Below are 14515 nucleotides of genomic sequence, written 5' to 3' on the forward strand. Positions count from 1 at the left end.
ATGTATGCATGTTTCAAAACATTGTGTTGTATACCACAAACATACACTTTTTATTCATCAGTAATACCTTAACTAAAGAGCTGCTGCACAGCAAAATAAACTGTCAACAATAAACAGAGAACCTACAGAATGGGATTAAAAAACTCACAAACTATGCATTTGTCAAAGGTCTAATATCCAAATCTATAAAAACTTAAATAGTTGAACAAGCAAAAAACAACTCCATCAAAAAATGGGCAAAAGACATGAACAGACACTTCTCTAAAGAAGACATACAAGTGGCCAACAAACATATGAAAAATGCTCCATATTACTAATAATCAAAAAAGTGCAAATCAAAACCACAGTGAGGTACCATCTCACACCAGTCAGAATAGCTATTATAAAAAAGTGAAAAACAAAACAAAACAAAACAAACAATAGATGCCTCATGGCTGCAGAGAAAAGTGAATGCTTATACACTGTTGGTGGGAATGTAAACTAACTTAGACATTGTGGAAAGCAGTTTGGAGATTTCTCTAAAACTTAAAACAGAACTACCATTCAACCCAGCAATCCCATTACTGTGTGCATATCCAAAAGAAAACAAATCGTTCTACCAAAAACACATATGTGTTTGCATGTTCATTGCAGTCCTATTCAGAATAGCAAAGACATAGAATTGACCTATGTGCCCATCACTGTTGGACTGGATAAAGAAAATGTTGTACATATAGACTATGGAATACCACATAGCCATAAAAAAGAATGAAATAGTGTCCTTTACAGCAACATGGATGCAGCTGGTGGCCATTTATCCTAAGCAAATTAATGCAGGAACAGAAACCAAATACTGCATATTCTCACTTAAATGTAGGAGCCAAACACTGGGTACTCATGGACATAAAAACAACAGACACTGGGGACTACTAGAGCGGGGAAGGAAGGCAGGGGGAAAGGGTTAAAAAACTAATTGTTGGTTACTATGCTCGGTACCTAGGTGGTGGAATCATTCACACCTCAAGCCTCAGCATCACACAATATACCTATGTAACAAGACTGCACATGTACTGGCTGATCCTATAAAGGTTGAAAAAAAACTTGAAATCTTCTTTTGTTTCCTGTTTAGAAAGATGGCAGACATTTTTATTGAGTGGATTTTAGAACTTTTCTTGTCCTCTTTTTAAAATGTGTGTGTGTGTGTGTGTGTACAGTCTACTGCTCCTTGCTTGGCTTCAGAAAGAAAAAGGAAGCTTTTGGCTCCCTTCTAAAAGGGGTATTTACATTGAAAGAACAAAATAAGCCAAGTTCATTGGCGCAATTGTAAGGTGATGCAAGCAAGGAGTTTGGATTTGCATTACTAACTGGGTATTCAGTGTTGTGTTCTGCAAACAAGATGGAGAACAAACTATGAGAAGGGAACGAGTTTAGTGTTTTTACTACTCTCAGAAAACTACTTTTTTCCAGCCATATCCTGTGCTGATTAAATACCCATATACTTTACCTGTCAATGTTGATGGCCAGGTTGATTCGGGGTTTGGCTTCAACCACTCTTTTGGATTGTTATGATCTGAACTTGAATTACAATTATTGGTAGGAGCCAAGAGCATTGTTGTATGTGACAAATGTTCAAAAAAATGTTAGCTTATTATTACTCCCAGTTGAATACAGTTTGAGGTCCTTGAAGATCGACCTTCAAAAAGAGAACATTTATATACAACACATAGGTATGGAAGCATCCACTCTGAGTAGCCATTGCAGCAAGTCATTTCACTTGAGATTCTGTTTCCTCACTGCCAAACAAGGGCTTGAAGAGCAAACAGCATATAGGGCCTCCTTCCAGCATGGGAAGGTTATGTTGTTCTAGATTTCCATTATCACTGTAATTGAGGAAAAATAATGCCTCAAAGGAATTGACCTAAGGCAAGCCTAGGCATCTTACCAGCTCTGCATTTTAGCAGGCATTTATTGAACACATACAGGCATGCCTGGGAGATATTCCTGATATCCTGAGATATCCAGGAGATATGCCTGATATGGAGTATTTTTTCATATATTTGTTGGTCATTTGTATGTCTTCCTTAGAGAAGTGTCTGTTCATGTCTTCTGCCCATTTTTTTAAAATGGAGTTTAAATTTCAGACTGCTGCAGTAAAGCAAATAAGATAAACAAACAAGTTGTTTATGTTATATTTACACTCTACTGTAGTTCATTAAATGTACAATAGCATTATATCTGGAAAAGCAATGTACACACCTTAATTTGAAAATATTGCTGGAAATGCTAACAATCATATGTCTTCAGCCAGTCATCATAATTTTGCTGCTGGAAGGTCTTGCCTCAATATGGATGGCTGCTGACTAATTCAGGTTGTTGAAGGTTGTGGTGGGTTTCACAATTTCTAAAAACAGACAACAATGATGTTTGACTCTTCCTTTCAGAAAAATATTTCTCTGTAGTATGCAATGTTGTTTGACAGCATTTGGTCCCCAGGGCAAAATCTTTCAAAATTGGAGACTATCCTCTCAAACCCTGCCACTGCCATACCAACTAAGTTTATATAGTATTCTTAATCCTTTGTTGTCATTTCAACGATGTTCACAGCATCTTCACAAGGAGTAAATTCCATCTCAAGAAACTACTTCCTTTGCTCATCCAGAAGAAAAAACTCATCTGTTCAAATTTTCTCATGAGGTTGTAGCAATTAAGTCACATCTTCAGCCTCCAGTTCTAATTCTAGCTCTCTTGCTGTTTCCACCACATCTGCTGTAACTTCCTACACTGGGGTCTTAATCCCCTCAAATTCATCCAGGAGGATTGGAATGAACTTCTCCCAAATTCCTCTTGATGTTGATATTTTAACCACCTTTCGTGAATCATGGATGTTCTTAATGGCATCTTGAATGGTGAATCCTTTTCAGAAGATTTTCAATTGACTTATCCCAAGATCCATCAGAGGAATCACTCTCTGTGGCAAGTATGGCCTTATGAGATGTATTTCTTAAAATATAAGACTTGAAAGTCAAAATTACTCTTTCATCCATGGGCTGCAAAGTGGATGTTATGTTAGCAGGTATGAAAATATTAATCTCCTTCTACATCTCCTTCAGAGCTTTAGGGTGACCAAGTGCATTGTCAGTGAGTAGTAATACTTTGAAAGGAATTTTTTTTCAGAGCAGTAGGTCTCAACAGTGGGCTTGAAATATTCAGTAAACCATATGCTGTAAACAGATATGCTAGCACTCAGGCTTTATTGTTCCATTTATAGAGCACAGGCAGAATAGATTTGGCATAATTCTTAAGGATAATTATTGGCCTTAAGGTCACCAGCTGCATTAGCCCCTAACAAGAAAGTCAGCCTGTCTTTGAAACTTTAAAGACAGTCATAGACTTCTCCTCTCTAGCTGTGAAAGTCCTGAATGGCATGTTCTTCTAATATAAAGCTGTTTCATTTACGATGAAAATCTGTTGTTTAGTGTAGCCATCTTCATCAATGATCTTAGCTAGATCTTCTGGATAACTTGCTGCAGTCTCTCCATCAGCACTTGCTGCTTTATCTTGCACTTTTATGTTATATAAATGGCTTCTTTCCTTAACCCTCATGAACCAACCTCTGCTAACTTCTGACTTTTCTTCTGCAGTTTCCTCACCTCTTTCAAATCTTAATAAAATTGAAGAGTTAGGACCTTTCTCTGGATTAGGCTTTATTTTTTAAGGGAATGTTGTGCCTGGTTTGATCTAACCAGACCACTCAAACTTTCCCTATGTCAACAATAATGCTGTTTCATTTTCTTATTCCTGTGTTTATTGGAGTGGCACTTTTAATTTCCTCCAAGAATTTTTCCTTTGCATTCACAGCTGGCCAACTATTTGGCACAAGAGGCCTAGCTTTCGGCCTATCTTGACACCCCTTCTTCACTAAGCTTAATCATTTTTAGCTTTCGATTTAAAGTGAAAGATGTGCAACTCTTTCTTTCACTTGAACACTTAGAGGGCACTGCAGGGTTATTGATTTGCCTGATTACAATAGTATTGTGTCTCAAGGAATAGGGAGGCCCAAAGAGAGGGAGAGGGAGAGAGATGGTGGAGGAGTCAGAACACAGGCAATATTTATTGATCAGGTTTGCCACCTTATATAGGTGTGGTGGTGTCATGGCACCCCAAAACAGTAATGTCAAAGATCATTGATCACAGATCGCCATAACAGATAGACTCATAATGAAAAAGTGTGAAATGGTGAGTGAATTACCAAAATGATGGCACAAGAGACAGTGAGTGAGCACGTGGTGCTGGAAAAATGGCACCCATAGACTTGCTATATGCAGGCTTGAACAAATGTGAACTGCAAAGAGCCAGTCCTTCAAAATGGCTCCCACGGGACCAACTGGGCCTAAATTTAGAACAGAGCCAACTAGCCATTTGCTGCCTAAGAGCCACACATATACTCTGAGTTCCTGGAATACTGGCACATTTTTATCTGTTGGACAGTTAGAGCTCACCTGAATCAACCAATCAGAGCTCACCTCCTTGGCCAATCAGGGCTGAGTTGTATTAACCAATCAGAGCTCAGCTATATTGACCAATCAGGGTTCAGCTGTGTCAACCAATCAGAACTAAGTAAGTTTCAAGCCTTCTTTTGCATAAACAGACCTGATTGGGAACTTGGGCAGGCACTTTTGCTATAAAACCTGGGCCTTCTCTTTGTTCTCTGGAGTGCACCTTAATTTTTATATCTCCGCAGTTTGCAAATTTTTCAGTGGAATAGTGTCTTTTCTCCACATTTTTTTTCCAGAGAACTTGTTCACACAGGGTTGTCACAAACCTTCAGTTTGTAAAAACTACATCTGTAAAGCACAATAAATGGAAGAGAAATAAAAAAAGGTATGCCAGAATTTAATTCCCGAGTGTGGATGCAGAGAAATAAACACAGATCCTCATTTCCAGGAACCTACAGGCTAACAGATGCAGCTGGCACCCAAAGGAGTCCTCAAGCCCACTTTGCAAAGAGTACGTGAAAGTACTGTGGGGGTCATGGATGGGAGGCAACGCCAGAAGCATTTTCACAGAAACATTTTAACGTGGAAATTCACTTCACAGGACTTCAGGAGACACCCTCAGACCCCATGTAATGCTCTCAGGATCCCAGCAGGGAAGACCCGGGAGCTGCACCAGGGTCCAGAACAGCTGGAAAAATCACCAGTGAGGGTGGGAGGGGGGCGAGCAAGCAGGCCGGGGAGACGTGTGGACCCAGGAGGCAGAGGCGTGGATGGGGGCGGGGGGGCACTGACCGTAGGGGACGGGCGGACCGGGGTGGAGGGGACGGCGGCGGGGGGACCGGCGGGGGCAGGCGGGGCGGGGGCGTGGGGGGACGGGGTGGGGGGTGGGGGGTGGGGGGTGGGGGGTGGGGGGTGGGGGGTGGGAGGAACACACAGCTGGAAAGTGAAGATGGACCCCGGGGGGGAACCGCAGGGGAAGGAAGGGCGCGGTGGAAAAGAGGAATTAGACGCGAGGGGGGCACACCACAGGGGAAAGGCGCGGTGGGAAAAGGGAGATGCACCCAACAGCCACACTGGGGTCTGAAAGCAGGGGAGGCAGGCAGTGTACACAGAATCTGCTTCCTCGGGTCTACTGGCGGGAACTTCCGCCTAGACTCGATGTGCGACTGCGCTGCTCCCGTGACGCACCGCGCTTGCGTAAGCGCCTAGGTGGGTTCGGCTGGCATGGCGGGGGCGCCGTGGCGCCATCTTCTCCCGGCGCGCGAAGGCAGGAGCCGGAGACTGGGTGAGAGGACGTGGGGCTGACGTGGGGAGGGGACAGCTGGGCGGGCCCCCGGACGCGGACGCGGCCGCCCGCAGCTGGGACCCTGAGCGGCCCGAGGGAGTCGCCCTCGAAAGGCCCCAGGTTGCCTGTGCTGGCGGTTTCCCACGTGCCCATACACCTCCCGTTGGGGCTGCGTGGGCAGTGGCAGACACCCCTCCAACTCTCTCTAATTCTCAGCCCCTGGGAGACCCGAGCGTGGCACCCATCTGTACCCATCCCCAGACAGGAGATGGGGCTGCCTGGGCACGGACCCCAGACCCTGGCCCAGGGCCTCCTGGCTTGTCCCCTTCTGTGGGCAGCAGGCTGGGCACTGAGGAGCCCCCGACCCCACACGGGTGACCAGGAACAGCGTTCCTAGCAGAGTATTTCCAGAACCTATGTCAGGGGGAGGGTGACGCCTGGAGATGGGATTCTCCTGCTTGTCCCTGGAAACTTTGAGAGCCATGGAGGGTTTCATCTGGGGCCAGTGGGAACGTTCCCTGGAGGCCGCTGGAAGACATCTGGAAAGAAGTGACTGTGGGTAGGGAGACCACCTACCTAGGTGGATGCTATGGTCAGGCAGCAAGGGCAGGAGCTGCTGGAGTGAAGGAGGACAATTTGAGATTGAAGAGGAAAGTGGGATCAAAACAAGGAAGCGCCCAGGGAGAGATTGGAACTGAAGGGATGACATGCGGAACTTCGTGACCTCCGCAACATATTTTCCTCCTTTATTTGACCATGTGTATTTTCATTGCTACAACAATGCAGAAAGGAAATGTGTGCAAAATTATGAGTTTCCCGGCTTGAGCCTCTTCATTTCCTGTAACCACACTCTGGGTGGGTAGAGGTCTGCAGGCTGAGTGAGAGAAGAGTGACATTTTCAAACACTTTACAGGGAGGTAGAAAAGAAATGGGGTTGTTGCGGGTTCCATGCAGAGGTGTAGGCAATATGCCCTTGGCTTGAGGAATGAGGACATGGGAATCAGTAAAGGGTAAGGAGCAGTCCCATGCCAGCCCAAACTCCCAACACGTGGCCACTCAGTCCCACTTAGGAATCACATGTATTTCAGAAATACATTCTGTCACATACATATACTGCTATGAGTTTTTGTTTTGTTTTGCCTTCTTTCTCAAAGGATTTGTGCAAAACAACGACAACAACAAAAAAGAAAAAACTTTTTTCCTTGGAATACAGGCATATTTGGAGATATTGCAGATTTGGTTCTAGACCATTGCAATAAAGCCAATATCACAATAAAGTGTGCCATACAAACATTCTGGTTTCCCAGTGCACATAAAAGTAATGTCTACTCCATTAAGTGTGCAATAGTATTATGTCTAAAAAACAGTATGTATACCTTAATTTTAAAATACTTTATTGCTAAAAATGCCAACATTCATCTGAGACTTCAAAGAATCATAATCTTTTTGCTGGTGGAGGGCCTTAGCTCAGTGTGGATGGCTGCTGACTGATCAGGGTGGTGGTTGCTGAAGATTAGAGCGCCTGTGGCAATTTCTTAAGACAACAATGAAGTTTGCCACATCAATTGACAAAAGGTTTCTCTGTAGCATGCAATGTTGTTTGATAATGTTTGACCCATAGTGTAAATTCTTTCAAAATTGAAGTCAATCCTCCCAAACTCTGCCACTACTCTATCAACGAAGTTTATGTAGTATTCTCAATCCTTTGTTGTCATTTCAACAATATTCACAGTATCTTCACAAGAGTAGATTCCATCTCAAGAAACCACCCATTTCACTCAATCATAAGAAGCAACTCCTCATCTGTTCAAATTTTCTCATGAGATTGCAGCAATTCAGTCACATCTTCAGGCTCCATTTCTAATGCTAGTTCTCTTATTTCCATCACATCTGCTCTAACTGAAGTTACACTGAAGTCTTGAAGCCATCAAACTTATCCATGAGGGTTGGAATCAATTTCTTCCAAACTCCTCTTAATGTTTTATTTTGACCTCCTCCAATGAATCACAAATGTTCTTAATGGCGTCTTAAATGCAGAATCCCTTCCAGAAGGTTTTCAATTGACTTTGCCCAGATCCATCAGAGGAATCACCCTTTATGGTGGCTGTATTCTTACAAATGTATTTCTTAAAATATAAGACTTGAAAGTCAAAATTACTCTTTGATCCAAGGGCTGCAGAATGAATGTTGTGTTAGCAGATGCAGAAATGACATTAATTTCCTTGTATGTCTCTATCAGAGCTCTAGGGTGACCAAGTGCATTGTATTAATGAACTAATGGTTTCAAATAAATTTTTTTTCTAAGCAGTAGATCTCAACAGTGGGCTTGAGATATTCAGTAAACCATGCTATAAACAGATGTGCTGTCATCCAGGCTTTGTTTTTCCATTTCTGGAACACAGACAATAGATTTAGCATACTTCTTTTGTAATTTTTATAGATTTAGGGGGTACAAGTGCAATTGTGTTACCTGGATGTTATATTGCATAGTGGGGAAGTCTGGGATTTTAGTGTATTCATCATCTGAATAGTGTACATTGTATGCAATAGGTAGTATTTCATCCCTCACCCCCTTCCTCCTTCCCATTTGACATACTTCTTAAGGGCCCTAAGCTTTTTGGAAAAGTAAGCATTGGTGTCAACTTAAAGTCACCAGCTACATTAGCCCCTAACAAAAGAGTTAGCCTGTCTTTGAAGCTTCGAACCAGTCATGGACTTTTCTCTAACTATGAAAGTCCCAGAAGGCACCTTCTTCCAATATAAGACTGTTTGTCTACACTGAAAGTTTGTTAGTGTAACCGCCTTTATCAGTGATCTTAACTAGATCTCCTGGAAGACATTCTGCACCTTCTGCATTGGCACTTGCTGCCTTACCTTTCACTTTTATGTTAGGGAGATGGCTTATTTTCTTCAACCTCATGAACCAGACTCTTCCAGCTCCGCAACTTTTCTTCTGCAGCTTCTGCACCTTTCAGCCTTCACAGAATTGAAGAAAGTTAGGACCCTGCTCTGGATTAAGCTTTGTCTTGAGGGAATATTGTAGTTTGTTTGATATTTTACCCAGAGCAATAAAACTTTATCCATATCAATAGGGCTATTTCACTTTCTTATGATTTCTTTTTTCACTGGGGTGGCACTTATATCCTTTAAAAACTTTGCTTTGTGTTTATAACTTTGCTAACTGGCACAAGAGGCCTGGCTTGTGGCCTCTATTGGCTTTTAATATGCCTTCCTTACTAAGCTTAATCATTTCTAACTTTTGATTTAAAGAGAAATATGTGCGACTTTCACTTGAATGATTAGAGGCCATTGTAGTGTTATTAATTGATCTAATTCAATATTGTTGTATCTCAGGGAACAGAGAGGCTCAAGGAGAGGGAGAGAGATAGGGAACAGCTGGTTAGTGGAGCAACCAAAGCGCACACACATGCATAGATGAAGTTCATTGTCTTCTGTGGACACTGATCATGGCACCCCAAAAATAGTCACAATAGTAACCTCAAAGATGGCTGATCACAGATCCCCATACCATATCTGATAATGCTGAGAATGTTTGAAATATTGCCAGAATTACCAAAACGTTCCACAGAGACAGGGAGTAAGCACATGCTGTTGGAAAAAAATGGCGCCAGTAGACTTACTGGAGGCAGGGTTGCCAGGAACCCTCATTTTGTAAAAGATGCAGTATCTGCATATGAAGTGAAGCACAATAAAGTGAGGTCTGCCTGTATTTCAGGATGCGTGTCATATAGTTCTTTTTTTTTTTGTAATCCCTTACATAAGTTGTTTCTAAATCAACACTGAAATTTAGCCAGTTTCTCCCTTGATGTCTTATGACAGTGAGAGATAAAAGAACCTATTAATATAACAACCACAGTGACCACTTACAGGATGCTTCACTTGCATCCAGGATTATTCAAGTCACCTTCTCTCCATTTTCTCACTGAATCCCCACAACCACCCTATGAGATGGGTGTCACTGTCCCTGTTGTGTAGATGAAGAAACCAGGCTCAGAGAGGTTAAATGGCATGCCCCAAACCACCCAGCCACTGAGGGCAGAAGTAGAGGTTCTGGGTTGGGCTCATCCAATTTCCATGCTCTTCCTCCAAACAATCTGTGCAGCTGCCACCAGCAGAAATGGCTTTCTCAAGAGTGAAAAGCAGGAACAAAGGCAACAAGTTTGGGTGCCGGTCTTGTGAGTGTTGGTTTTTGTTTTTCTTTTCTTTTCTTTCTTTTTTTTTTCTTTTTTTTGGGATGGAGTTTCGCTCTTGTTGCCCAGGCTGGAGTGCAATGGTGCGATCTTGGCTCACTGCAACCTCCACCTCCTGGGTTCAAGCCATTCTCCTGCCCCAGCCTCCCGAGTAGCCGGGGTTACAGGCATGTACCCTCAAGCCTTGCTAATTTTGTATTTTTAGTAGAGACGAGGTTTCTCCATGCTGGTCAGGCTGGTCTTAAACTCCTGACCTTAGGTGATCCTCCCGCCTTGGTTTTTCACATATCTTGCAGTCCAGGCAAGGTATAAATAAACAGTGAAATGGTCATCAGGTCACAGGCGTAGGATTGGGACAAGGAGGAAGAGAAGTGGTGGCAGGATCACACAGACTGGGAAGTCAGCACAAGCATGTGGATCTTCCCTTGCCCTTGACCTGGTGACTTCTCAGTTTGGATTCATCTTCACAAGAGGAAGCATGGGATGTGTTACTGGGACCAAGAAGACTCTGATGCAGGGTCTCAACTTAGGAGACCCTGGCTCTAGCTGAGTGGCGTGGGCTACTCACAGACTGTGTGCACTTCAGTAGCCTAATGGGTAAAAGACAGGGTGGCCAGGGATTTCCATACTGCTCAAGTCAGCACACAGCATCATCCGCCCTCAGGACTAGCTACTTAGATGATCCTGTAAACTATAGTACTGATTTATATTCTTATCTTGGTCAAAACCTCTTTTCCAACTGGACTCTAACTGGAGTCTCCTTTTCTGACAAATGGACAATAATAGCTTCAGCCTCCCCTTGGAGCTGTTTTCTTACTTCCGGGTCACTCAAGTTCATGAGAGTTGGTTGCCTTTCCTTCCCACAGTGGGTCACCCATGTGCTAGGGTCTCTTCCTTGCTAGGCTTGAGTTCTGCTTCTGCTTCTTCCTGTCCTCCCATGCTGGCTACGAGCAACACAATGATGCAGAAAACCCATAAGGGACACTTGGAACTAAGGGACACATGGAACTGTAGGATATACACATCCCCAGTCACAGTTGCAGATCAAACCATCTAAAACTTTGGATTCTTCCCAAAACCTGCAGTGTATGTTTCAGGGTGCATTGCTGCAGCTAAGAGTGTGAGCTCACACCTTTCCAAATGAGAGCCATGGATTTTCTGCACAGACACATCTGGCACCTTCAGGAGATTCACAGGGGAAACAGTCTGTAAGTAGCAGTTTTACCAGCAGAACCAACAAAAACAGTTTAGAAGCTTGGACACATTGCCCTGAACGTTCAATGGCTGTCCTTACTGAGGGCAATAGTCACGCCCCAGTGCCAGCTACCATCAGGCTTGGGAACTGGACCTTTGCATCACCACCAGGTCCACCCAGATTGTTCCCCAGAACAAAAGGGGAGCAACCCCAAATGGTGACCGTCCCTCTTTCTTTTGTTCCCCAGAACAAAAGGGGAGCAACCCAAAATGGTGGCTTTCCCTCTTTCAGGAGAGCTCAGTTAACCTTTGCCTGCCGCCTCTGACCCCGTTCAGACTCAGAAATTTTTATCTAGGCTAAGCCTTCTGCCAAGCCAGAGTTCACAGGTCTCTGGGTTTCTCATCCTCCCAACCTGGTGCTGCAGGGAAGCGACCAGCAGAGCTATGATTCAGAAAGGTGGGTGGGAGTTTCTACCCAAAGTCAGCCTTGTTCAGCCTCAGCATCTTCCTTGTCTCTTGGTCCTCTTGCTCCAGGAGAAGCCTGTGGTCTCTCCACTGTCCTGACAGTCATGATCCTGGCTCTCCATGGCTATGTTCACAATGAGCCTCACCCCACCCCAGCCCCACATCACCAGTTCCTCTTGGTGGCACCACATGACCATGCACACTCTTTTGGTCACGCACAAGAGCCTGTAGGGTCACTGTCTGTCCTCTGCCCTTTGTGGGTTTTCCACTCTTAGTGCTCCCATCCTCAGGTCAGTCCTCCCTAGGGACCCTGTGAGCTGCTCCCTCATTTTCTGGATCTTTGTACTAGAATGTGAGTGGCACAAGTTCCACATCTGTGTCACTTTTGCGCACTGATGCATCTCTGAAGCTTACACATTGCCTGAGATCTAGTAGGTGCTTCATCCACATCTGGCTGATTGAATTGAATTGAACTAGGACCTGTACTTCCACTAAGGTGCTCTGTCTGGGTTTCTGGCCCTTCCAAAATGAGCACGCCCTTCTCCCAGGTTGGAAGAGCTCTGAAGAATCAGCCCTGCACCATCCTCTGGCTCTCCCAGGGTGCATGCTGGGACACAGAGAGCCTCTTGCTTTCCACGTAGTTGGTCAGCTGGCCCTGATTCTGGATAATGTCACCCCTGGCTCAGCAAGCCTGGCTGCTCCCAGCCCTGCAGGGTGAAGGGCAGCTGCATAAGTAATGGTGGCTGCATAAGTGCCTGCTGGCATGTTTCATGTGTTATCCCATTTAATCTCAACAGTCCTAAAAGGATATTATTTTCCCCATTTCACATATTTTTTTAAAAATCTGAGTTTAAAAAGTATTAAATAAGTTGTTCCAAATCTGCTAGTTTGGTGAGGAACTTTGATTGACACCCAAGTCTGACTCTAAACCTAGGTTATTTGTCCCTTTAGTTTCTAATGGATCTGCTCAGTGTTTCAGCCAGGCAGTCTAAAGCAGTGGTTCTCAAACATTTTTTTCTCAGGACTTCTTTATACACTTAAAAGTGACAGAGAAGCCCAAAGAGCTTTTGTTTATGAAGGTTCTGCTATTGATATTTACTGCATTCGAAGTTAAAAGTGAGGAGCAACATGACAAAACCCTGTCTCTACAAATACACACACACACACACACACACACACACACACACACACACACACACACAAAAGAAGTAGTTGGATGTGGTGGCACACACCTGTGATTCCAGCTACTCAGGAGGCTGAGGTGGGAGGATCACATTGAGCCTGGGAGATTGAAGCTGCAGTGAACTATGATCATGTCACTTCACTCCAGCCTGGGTGACAGAGTGAGACCCTGTATTAAAAAAAAAAAAAATTAAAAGCGACAAATTTTTAATTTATTAATTCACTTAGAAATAAAAACAATACAACCATTGTCTGTTAACGTTAATAACTTTATGAAGAACAGTTTTATTTTCCAAAACAAAATATCTAGTGAGAAGAATGACATTGTTTTACATTTTTGCAAATCTCTTTAATGTCCTTAAGAGAAGACAGCTGGATTCTCAGGGCTCCTTTTGCATTCAGTCTGTTGCAATATGTTGTTTTCGTTGTAGGTGTGGAGAAAAACCTAGTTTCACACAGATACATAGTTGAAACAGTGAGGAGTATCTTAATACCCTTTTCAGATAATTGTGTGTATTAGTCCATTTTCACACTGCTGATAAAGACATACCTGAGACTGGGCAATTTACAAAAGAAAGAGGTTTATTGGATTTGCAGTTTCACATGGCTGGGGAGGCCTCACAATCATGGTGGAAGACAAGGAGGAGCAAGTCACATCTTATATAGGTGGCAGCAGGCAAAGAGAGGGCTTGTGCAGAGAAACTCCTATTTTTAAAACCATCAGATCTCTTGAGACCCATTCACTAGCATGAGAACAGCACAGGGAAGACCCGCCCCCACGATTTAATCATCTTTCACCGAGTCCCTCCCGCAACATGTGGGAATTATGGGAGCTACAAGGTGAGATTTGGGTGGGGACACAGCCAAACCATGTCATTTTGGATATTATTATTTGATACTGCACCAAAACTTGATGCATGGTAGTTTATGTTAAAATTAATTGCTCTATCTGGCACTTTGAATGAATCTTTCCCGCTCTAATGATTGTATATATGTATATACTTTTGTATAATGATTATTATACATCCATCATTTGGAAAGTGCTGGTTCACTGAGTCACACAGACCTTCCCCGTGCACAACTGAAAGCTCCACTGTAGACTTCTGAAAGGATGAGAACAAAAAGCGCAGCTGGGGTCTTTGTATTCAGTTTTGACCTTTCAAACTCCCTCCAGGGTCTCATGGATCCCAGGAGTCCCTGAGCTGCACCTTGAGACCTGCTGGGCTGTAGTGTAAATTGAATGATCACTGAATGCAAAGCCCTATGAGAGGATACGAAAGAAATAAAACATTAAGCCCAATATCTTAACATTTAAAAAGAAAAGCATGTGCAATTCGGTATGTGAGTCTGAGGAGAGGCAAATGAAGACCTGAACATATAAGTTATGAAGCAGAAAAAGCCATTCTGGGTCTCACTGTGTGTGTGAGTGTGTGCGTGTGTGTGTATGATGTCTACATCTAACTGTGCTGCATCTACATTGTGATGACTTGATGTTCCCAAGCCACAGAGGCACATTGTGCCAGCCTCTCAAGAGCTGAGGGGTGACTGGAGAGTTTGGAATGACCAGAGGCCTGTGTTGGCCAATGGGAGTGGGGCAGAGTAGAAGCAAGGCTTAGAGGAGGCCTTTAAGGAAAGGCAGGACAGAATGTAGTGGGGAAGTGCAGACCCCACATTGTTGGGACCACAGATTGTTCATCCTAGTC

The 14515-nt window shown here is 43.7% G+C and overlaps 1 protein-coding gene across 3 annotated transcripts in view; it reads left to right on the forward strand.

The window, feature by feature from the left end:
- Positions 1 to 5651: 5651 nt before the first annotated feature.
- LOC105472605 (FAM3 metabolism regulating signaling molecule B) overlaps positions 5652 to 14515 on the forward strand; it is a 65711-nt gene continuing 56847 nt past the window's right edge. For 2 of the 3 annotated variants that reach the window (XM_071095742.1, XM_011725994.2), the window contains exon 1: positions 5652 to 5760. In XM_071095742.1, coding sequence (XP_070951843.1) covers positions 5700 to 5760 — 61 coding nt within the window. In that variant the 5' untranslated portion in view covers positions 5652 to 5699. The remainder of the gene's footprint in view (positions 5761 to 14515) is intronic. The other variant, XM_011725998.2, reaches the window with a different exon arrangement.

Source organism: Macaca nemestrina, chromosome 4, assembly GCF_043159975.1.
Source record: "Macaca nemestrina isolate mMacNem1 chromosome 4, mMacNem.hap1, whole genome shotgun sequence".
Classification (NCBI taxonomy): Eukaryota; Metazoa; Chordata; class Mammalia; order Primates; family Cercopithecidae; genus Macaca; species Macaca nemestrina.